This window comes from Oncorhynchus tshawytscha, linkage group LG11, assembly GCF_018296145.1.
Source record: "Oncorhynchus tshawytscha isolate Ot180627B linkage group LG11, Otsh_v2.0, whole genome shotgun sequence".
Classification (NCBI taxonomy): domain Eukaryota; kingdom Metazoa; phylum Chordata; class Actinopteri; order Salmoniformes; family Salmonidae; genus Oncorhynchus; species Oncorhynchus tshawytscha.
Genome location: NC_056439.1, coordinates 19,785,904 through 19,795,898, shown reverse-complemented (window position 1 = coordinate 19,795,898; position 9,995 = coordinate 19,785,904). Strand labels below are relative to the sequence as shown.

Genomic DNA, 9,995 nt, shown 5'->3' with positions numbered 1-9,995 from the left:
CAGACAGATTATTTCACCTATAACTCATTGTATCACAATTCCAATGGGTCAGAAGTTTATATCCACTAAGTTGACTGTGCCTTTAAACAGCTTGGAAAATTCCAGAAAATTATGTCATGGCTTTAGAAGCTTCTGATAGGGTAATTGACATGATTTGAGTCAATTGGAGGTGTACCTGATGATGTATTTCAAGGCCTACCTTCAAACTCACTGCCTCGTTGCTTGACATCATGGGAAAATCAAAAGAAATCAGCCCCAAAAAATTGTAGACCTCCACAAGTCTGGTTCATCTGTACAATCAATAGTACGCAGGTATAAACACCATGGGACCACGCAGCCATCATACCACTCAGGAAGGAGACGCATTCTGTCTCCTAGAGATGAACGTACTTAGGTGTGAAACGTGCAAATCAATCCCAGAACAACAGAAAATGACCCTGTCAAGATGTTGGAGGAAACAGGTACAAAAGTATCTATATCCACAGTAAAACGAGTCCTATATCGATGTAACCTGAAAGGCCGCTCAGCAAGGAAGAAGCCGCTGCTCCAAAACCGCCATAAAAAAAGCCAGACTACGGTTTGCAACGGCACATGGGGACAAAGATCGAACTTTTTGGAGAAATGTCCTCTGGTCTGATGAAACAAAAATATAACTGTTTGACCATCGTTATGTTTGGAGGAAAAATGGGGAGCCTTGCAAGCCAAAGAACACCATCCCAACCGTGAAGGATGGGGGTGGCAGAATCATGTTGTGGGGGTGCTTTGCTGCAGGAGGGACTGGTGCACTTCACAAAATAGATGGCATCACGAGGAGGGGAAATTATGTGGATAAATTGAAGCAACATCTCAAGACATCAGTCAGGAAGTTAAAGCTTGGTCGCAAATGGACAATGACCATACTTCCAAAGTTGTGGCAAAATGGCTTAGGGACAACAAAGTCAAGGTATTGGAGAGGCCATCACAAAGCCCTGACCTCAATCCCCATAGAAAATTTGTGGGCAGAACTGAAAAAGCGTGTGCGAGCAATGAGGCCTACAAACCTGACTCAGTTACACGAGCTCTGTCAGGAGGAACAGGCCAAAATTCACCCAACTTATTGTGGGGAGCTTGTGGAAGGCTACCCGAAACGTTTGACCCAAGTTAAACAATTTAAAGGCAATGCTACCAAATACTAATTGAGTGTATGTAAACCTCTGACCCACTGGGAATGTGATGAAAGAAATGAAAGCTGAAATAAATCACTCTCTCTACTATCATTCTGACATTTCACATTCTTAAAATAAAGTGGTGATCCTACCTGACCTAAGACAGGGAGCTTTTACTAGGATTAAATGTCAGGAATTGTGAAAAACTGAGTTTAAATGTATTTGGCTAAGGTGTATGTAAACTTACAACTTCAACTGTGCGTGCCCTTCTTTGCGATGCATTGGAAAATCTGGTCTTTGTGGTTGAATCTGTGTTTGAAATTCACTGCTCGACTGAGGAACTTCACAGAAAATTGTATGTGTGGTGTACAGAGATGAGGTACTCATTAAAACACATGTTAAACACTATTATTGCACACAGAGTGAGTCCATGCAACTTATTATGTGCATTGTTAAGCACATTAGTGCTCCTGAACTTTAGGCTTTCCATAACAAAGGGGTTGAACACTTATTGACTCAAGACATTTCAGCTTCTAATTTGTAAAGAATTCAAAAAACACTTGACATTATGGGGTATTGTGAGCAGGCCAATTTTAAAATTCAGGCTGTAGCACAACAAAATGTGGAGAAAGTCAAGGGGTGTGAATACTTTCTGAAGGCACTGTATACACTCCAAAAAGGACAAGTATGGACGTTAGCCGTATAAAGGGAACAAAAAGCTGTGCTCCAGGACCCCAAAACATATCTGATGAGCCTCCCTGCGCACTCCAACAAAAGAGGAATATTATCATTTTATTTCCCTCTACCGTTCAGACTAATGTAGATCAGTGTTTGTGTCGCAAATGGCACCCTATTCCCTATACAGTGCACTACTTCTGACCGTAACCTTATGGTAGTACACTTAACAGGGAATAGGGTGTCATTTGGGAGACAATCCCTGTGGCCCCTCGCTTCCCTTCCCCCTCCAAGGTTGTAGTCAGTCATAAATAGCATCAGGCACCTCAGGTAGGCCTCAGAGCCCAGGCAGGGTAAATGAGATAATATACCTGTGATAAGCCTCAGGCCGGTTGAGGGTGACATCAGCACATCAAGCAGGCCGTGTATCATACAGACAGTCGGAAAGAGATGGAAAGATAGAGGGCCGGCGGGTTAGAGGGCGGACAGGATAAAGAGCCTACTAAAGGGCCAATCAGAGATTGGTAAATGCATTTTTTGCAGGTTGAACGCTTAGTTATTTGAAATCCCGTTTTTTTCTCTTTAATCTGCTGTAAACACAGATCATCAAGGTTAGGTGAATGAGGTCTGGATTCTGTCCGACATTATTGCATCTTGCCTCAAATAAAGGACCCTCAATGGGATAGACACAGGAAATGGTGGCTTAGAAACGTACGTACATTATTATGCCTCAGAAATGGGAGATCTGTCTCGTCAATAACCATATTCTTAGCGCAACCCTTAAACTCTTGATTTGATCTGATGTTAAGCAAAATTATTAATTGTGGAGAAAGAGTAACTCCAAAGCTTTAACCACGCAGTTAAAAATAATAGAGACAATTCTGAGAGTAAACGTAAGATGTGTATCTTGGACTATGCTGTGGTGGTGCAATAAAACATTTATCAAAATGCCTGGTGAGATGCTTGTACAGCTGAGAGTACATGAGGTCATTTCTCTCCCCAACAAGCAGGATAAACCACTATTTCTTCCTTCAGCTTGGCAATCAGGGCCATGTGTAAGCACAAAAACTGAACACACAACCCCGTAAAGAGCCCGGAGAGAGTGTAAAAGTACACTCAGACAAACATATACTTAATTCCATCTATTCCATAGGCCTTGATGTGATAAAATGGGAGAGGGGGGTAGGGTGGGTGGTTTGAGAGAAGGGCTCGACTGAAGCCTCTCAGTGGCCATAAAGGGTGGGTAGAGCGGTTCACAAAGCTGGGCTGGAGTACTGAGGTCACCACCAGCGCCCACTAACACACACGCACAGCGAAACCCACTTACACACACAGCAACACGGTAAACCCCACTTAGACACACAGTAAGCCTTACTATTAAATACTGGACTGACCGCTGGACTGGAAGGTAAACATAGATTTCATAGAGTGTAGTTTGTAATCTTAATCGTGAAACTGACCCAAGCCCGTGGCTCCTATAAGGAGCATAGGCCGTTGACAAATGTCCTGCATATCACTCAGTTCGGGGAATGTTGAGGCCACTCTTGGTCATCTCTGCCTGGACTTGTCTCCTCCCAAGTGTTTATGGGTTAAACTAGATGATTATTTGATTTCAATTCTCCTCTTTGGAAATCTGGCACATGAAATCACAGAAGAATACTAAACTCAAGTATATGAAATTGCACACCAAACACTGAAAGCAGCACAATAAAAGCGGGGGAAACTCATAATAACATACCCAGAGTGATATACCAGAATGAACGACCATCTTTATTGTAGATATGAGTGAGAAGTTGGTATTATTTTCAATGTCCCTTAAAATTCCACTGCAAGTTGTGATGGCCCATATGTCCCCATACTGAAATCAATACATCATCAAATCTGTTCCATTCCATTCTGTTATATTCTGCTGGTGTTCCGCTGTTTGGTGACAATTACATTCTCACAAGTTCATTCCCAAAAGTCACTGTCTGTCAAGACTCCCCATCCGCTAGAGCAACTTGCTGCTGTAAAGAGCGCATCTGATTATTCAATTATTTTACTCCATGTCCAATGTAGAAGAGCTTGTTTACAAATGTATAGGGGCTGGGAAAAGCTTGTTGTTGATTGAAATCATAATAGTACAATACACAAAATAAAGGGGGGCATCTTTCTACTGGACTTGCACTACTCGTGTGGAACTAGTTAAATGTAATCTAACTCAAAGGGGGGAAATAGTTGACTAAACATAATTCAAGTCATGCCTATTGGGAGGACATGGCGGTTTGTGGGTTGCATTAAAATTCAATAATCAAAGAATAACATTGAAGGCAGGACATCGATGCATACATTTTAGCCCCCGTCCTATCGCAGAGATCTTTTAATTCTTTACTAGTGTATTCATCAGATGGTATCCTGCTGTAGGCACATCGTATCTTTCCCCTCCATCGCTTCTTATGGTACAGACACACAGAGAAATCTGATTGCCGATAGGCACTAGAGCCTTAGGAGGCCGTTCCCGCTCTTGCTAGAACAAAAGACGCCCCTGTTGTGTCCCGACCTGGTACAGACGAACCTGTCGTTTTTACTTGTAGAACCACAATGCTCGTCAGTGGCCGACAACTTGACTTTGATTCAATCAGAGAGTACGACCCCCACGTGGAGGAACTGACAGAAGTGAGTTATTTGTACAGAGAAAAATAGGGGATTTTTCTGATGTAAACCACCTCTTTCGTCACAGTTGTTGAAACTAATAAATAAATTAAAAAAACAATTTTTCTAGAGCAAGTCTTTACATCTTCTACATCTAGCTAAGGAGTTTTGTGCTCGAATTTTTTTGTTGTTGTTAGGTTCAGTTTGATAATGTGCACCTGATCATTAGTTAGCTAATGTTAGCTTGCTAACTGAGCTTGGCAGTCACACACATTTCATATGAAACGAATGGGGTGGTAAGTGCAGCACAATGCACTAAATGCTTAACCAAGCTAACGATCTAGTAAGATGCTTCAAAAACGTATCCAGTGTGATTCAAATATAATGTTGCTAGTTATCTAGTTGTGGCCATCTGGTTGGTATGAACAAGGGCTTACTACAAATTCTAGCGAGCTAGCAACATTAGCGCAGCTTGCGCGTTAGCTTACATTAGCTACAGCAGGCACAAGCCAAACTAGCTACTGTCACCTTGTGGCCTGGAGTATTTAAACAAAGCAAATCAGAGATAAAACAGTTATAGGTGAACAAAAAAAAGCTTAACTGCTGACACTCTGGGCAGAGGTGCCATGTACACATCGGCAGTCAGATATCTCTGTTTGACCCTTTAAATACAATTGCAAAATACCAGCAATCAAAACGGCAGCAAAGTCTAAACCACAAGTAGTTCCTCCTCTGCACATAACAGCAGCATCATAAAAACACTTTCTCTGACAAGAGGTAAAGTATGGCGCCCAAGTGCAATGCAAAATTGTGCTACATGTACAAAAGAGCAAACAAAAAACAATTATCAGTTGCCAGTCCGCAAACGATTGAGGACTACCTTATAACTACACTCCCATCAAACACCTTTACTAATACAACACTCAGGTTGGAAATTGATCATGCTGCAACATCTGGCTTGAATGATCATTTCTTAATTGTGTATATTCATCAGTGAAAAAAAGACAATGGGTGTGGCACCATGTGAGTGATGTCATATTATTTTAAAGTCATGGCCCCCAAATAAAACATTTGTGTGTGTGCACGCACGCATTGAAATTCCAGAACACAGAACCAAAACATATATAGATGAATGTTACATTAGCTGCAGTTCTTTAGACTGACTGAGTGTTGGAGAGAGACAGTGTGCCTGGTAGTGCCTGAAGCTCCAATCTCCAGTCCGATACTTGAGGCTTATTATGATGAAGTCCCCCTCCTTGGAACCAATGTACACTTTAGACCAAATTTCAATACTTAACGAATGCTTAACGGGGTCACACTACTGCTGCTTGAGAGCATAAATCCAGAATGAACTCTAAACGATGGCATCTGATGTCAAATTATATGTTATAAAACAAACGGTCAGAATATGAATATATATAATAACGTTATAATATAATATACACCACTGTAGTTTAGTTAAGCCTTCCTTCTAGTCACATACACGCGCACCTTTTGAATGCTGTTATCAATAATGTATAAATGTAGCATATTTACATGGGTATTCCAAAGTTCAGAAACCAAATTCCATTGTATGGCACCAGGTTAATTAATAGTATTGCATGCATACACACATACCCACTATGAACAAACAGTACTAGGCTCGTTGCAGCTACTGTATGCAAGGTTGCCTTCGAGAGGCAAGAGTTGCAGAATTCACTTGATTAGTCAGGATACTATAAGTCGAAAGGCACTGTTTTAGTTTGCGTTATTCGCCTGTCAAAAATATACATCATCTAATAGATACAAGTAACTCTGTGGGAATGTTGCCTCTTTGCAAAGAATTACGTGAGTTTATACATGTCTATATGTATATAGATAGATTTCATTTTTCAACGTACGGATATCACAGTAAAAAGGCTACAATATATATGTCCCTGCAATAGATATTTGTCAAATTGCAGTTGTGTCCAGAAAAAACAGTTCATTTGTATTGATATATATATATTTAAACAAGACATTGTGACTGGCAATGGTCAGAGTGCAGTGTCTTCTAAGGTAGTATACCTACGGTAGGATTTTATGACTTAGCCATACATTTGCCATACTGACAGAAAGCGTCGAAAGCATACATGATATATATATGAAATATAACACCATAAAATGCACCACAAACCTCCTAATTCATTCATTCACTTTGGGCACTACTAAGTTAATCATTTGAAAGAGCTTAAATACGTTTGTTGCACACCCACTGTTTTAGGACAACACGGGTGTAACAGTTTAAGGAATGAAACAGCTGTGAGGAATGCCATTTTCAAGTGAGTTGAGAGTAGAGTGAGAAATTATCTTAGAATTTAGAATCTTAGTATCTGAAAATCTAGAATCTTAAGAGTCTTCAACCTACAGTAAGACTGGGCTGGCCACACAAGGTGAGAGAGAGAGTGCAATCGGCTTACCTCAACAAGCTACAGTACAGATGGAACCCTCGTCGGATCATTGCTAATTAATTTCTTTGTCATTTGAAGAGGATTGATGCTCAACAGAGACTAAACACATTAATTTAGGCCTATGTATGTGCAGAATGAGAATATCCTCTGGTTTAACCCCACCAAATCTTCAAGCATTAAATCAAAAGAGGGGAGAGGGAAAAAACTATGACAACAACGAAGCAAAACCTCCACAGCTTGATGGCTGCTAAAACAGGTCAATCAACCCAACTGAGAGATTTCAAAGGTCAAATAAAGAGGTATTGTAGGTACAGTGCAAAAAGGATGAAATTCAAGCTTAAAATGAAGAGAAAAAAAATCATGGCACCAATTTTTTTGTTGCATGCAATCAACTGAGGTATTCAAGTGAAGAGGGCCTAATGACATTTTTGAGAAAATAAAAACATTTAGTCTACGAAGCTATGTAGTCACAATGTGTTTGAACTAAATAATAAAACAAAAAGGCTGGTATCCATATCCCTAGGAACTCACATGTGCCACATCTGCATAAGCTTTGGTACGTGAAGGGATGTGTGAACCGCAATTCTGTTGAAGAACAACGTTGTCTATGTGTCCTAAAGACTACTTAAAAGGTGCTCTGTGCCTTACAGAAGTATCCTATTCATACAAAATCTGCAGCATATTACCTGGGTGATATGTTTTCTTTTTCATAATATTTTCAAAAGCTAAACAACTCAGCCAATAGAGAGACAGAACTAAATGCTAAAAAAATGACCATCAAAAGGAACATTATCAATCTTAGTATCAAAAGACATACTTGAAACCAAAGTTCCAACTTATGTCATAGTAAACATATAATTTCTTTCACTTTAGATATATTGATGGATTTATAATGTTTATATAAGCCATCCACTTGCCATGGTTATTAATACATAAGCTACACTAACATGCATCCTCAAATGCTGTTTAAAATCTATTTTTAAATTACAGTAACTGGGTATGTTGACTTTCTATCATTTTTTTTTCAGGATACGAGGAAGGGTCTTAGTATGTAAGGCAAATAATATTTATATTTCATCGTAAATTTATAGATATTGTTACGTATAGTATTTATGTCCATCCGACCACACAATTCTAAACACAACAGAGAGTAATGGAATAATGCAATAATGACTGATCACGCATTCCTAATGGTACCCTATTCCCTATATAGTTCACTACTTTTGACCAGGGCCCATAGGGTCGTATATAGGGGAAAGGGTGCCATTTGAGAAGCATCCTAAGAATAACATTTCAAGAGAGTTCAGACAGAGGTGGGTCCCAATGGTCTATTTCGTCGGTGGTCTGGCCTCTGCTTGCCATAGCGTTTTAAAAAACACTTTAAAACTGTCACTAGTGCACAGACTGAGGAGTTTAGCGGTTTTTGATTTACACGTTTGATTTGAACCATCTAAAACTACTCATAATAAGCATAAGCCTCATATCTCACTGACACAAAGCAAACATTAAAAAAACTGAAATAAACATAGCGACACCTGACCTTTTTCTTCTTCTTTCTTAACACTATGCTATATGTTAATAAAGCACTCTTGTGATTTACACAAAGCAGAGAAGGAAAGTAAAGATTGTGTTTGCGCAAAAAAACATCCAACGTAAAATCCGTTACGACCAGATCAAGCTCTCTTGTTGTGTTGGGACTTTCCCAGGTCTCTACAGAACGTTCCCTGGCTGCGCCGTTGTGTGCTGGAGATACAGGGCTAATGTTGCACTGTATTGGTAACTAGCATCAATCGCTAGCACCGGCAACTACTGGTTAGCGTCAGTAGCTAGCATCAGTAGCTAGCATCAGTAGCTAGCATCAGTGGCTAGCATCAGTGGCTACCGGCTAGTAACAGTTGTAGGTAGCTAGTGTCAGTTGCTAGCGTCAGTAGCTAGCTAGTTAGCGTGTGACGCTCAGTTGTTCGGGACCTGAGGTTGGTTGGCTTTGAGGCTGCGCAGAGCCCGGCGCGCGGCGACAGACTTGGTGATCCGGTAGCTGCGGCCCACGCCTTTAAACTTGCCCTTGCCTACGACCTCCACCGTCGTACGTCCTCTCTGCAGGGCTGAAGGGGAGGGCAAAGAATTACATAAAGGACACTAGAGGGACAATGGCATCCTAGCAACACAACCAGAAAAACGTTCATTCTAGAAACTGATTAAATATGGTAACATATTGTATAAAACAATGCATTTGTAATTTTAGGATCTATATGGGGTAGAGGGTGAGGGGATAGAAAATAATGCTAAAACCATCAAATAAATAGTGTAAAAATAGTGTAAAAAAACTTCTTACCTGAACTTGGCCGTCTCTGGCTCCATCTCCAACAGCTCCCACACCGGAAAGCGAGGGACATTTGCTTAGAATTTCTCTGTGAGGGAAAAGAAAAGTGTTATAACACGTACCCTCATCTTTTTACCTCCTCAATATGATGTATCGCTGGGACAGACAAATATGAGAACTTTTACATTTTGCAAATCAGTGGAACTAAAAGCCTCCCTGCATGAACTATCAAACAATCAGAAAAGAGGAAATCTAAAACGTGGTCGAAGTTTCCCTCTCTCCGTTTCTCTCCTCCTTACCTATAAGTGGCCTCATCATTGGATAATACACTTGCCACACAGTCTCCAGTGACATCCTGCTATCCATGTAAATTGCTCCGGCTAGCGACTCAAAGATGTCTCCCATTGCCTTGGGGACCTCAATGTCCTCCTCTTTCGCCTCGTCTTCCTCTGACCGCCGCAGCTGAAAGAAAGTGTGGAATAACAGAGATGAAGTACAAGTTGTTTTTATTTGGGTGAAAAAAAGATTTTGTCTCGAGTGGATTAAAGGAAAAAAATGATTGTCTGTGCTGTAGTGTGGCCTCCTTCTAATAACTCTGACTGAGCACTGTCCCTGAGCACTGTTTCATATCCTACCCATCCAGTAACAAATGCGCTTAGAAAAAAGTAAACGTTAGCTATAGAGTGAATTTAGCATTTTCCTTTGAAAATGTCATCTAAGAAAAATATCTATTACACACCTCATTTTACGTATAGGCCTACATCGATAGAAGTTTGCAAATGTATAATCGGCAAG

General features: G+C 40.5%; 1 protein-coding gene across 1 annotated transcript in view; it reads right to left on the bottom strand.

The window, feature by feature from the left end:
* Window positions 1-3,965: 3,965 nt before the first annotated feature.
* dicer1 (dicer 1, ribonuclease type III) overlaps window positions 3,966-9,995 on the bottom strand; it is a 51,153-nt gene continuing 45,123 nt past the window's right edge. The window contains 4 exon segments of the mRNA XM_042330608.1: window positions 3,966-8,957; window positions 8,959-8,982; window positions 9,213-9,288; window positions 9,500-9,662. Coding sequence (XP_042186542.1) covers window positions 8,834-8,957; window positions 8,959-8,982; window positions 9,213-9,288; window positions 9,500-9,662 — 387 coding nt within the window. The 3' untranslated portion in view covers window positions 3,966-8,833.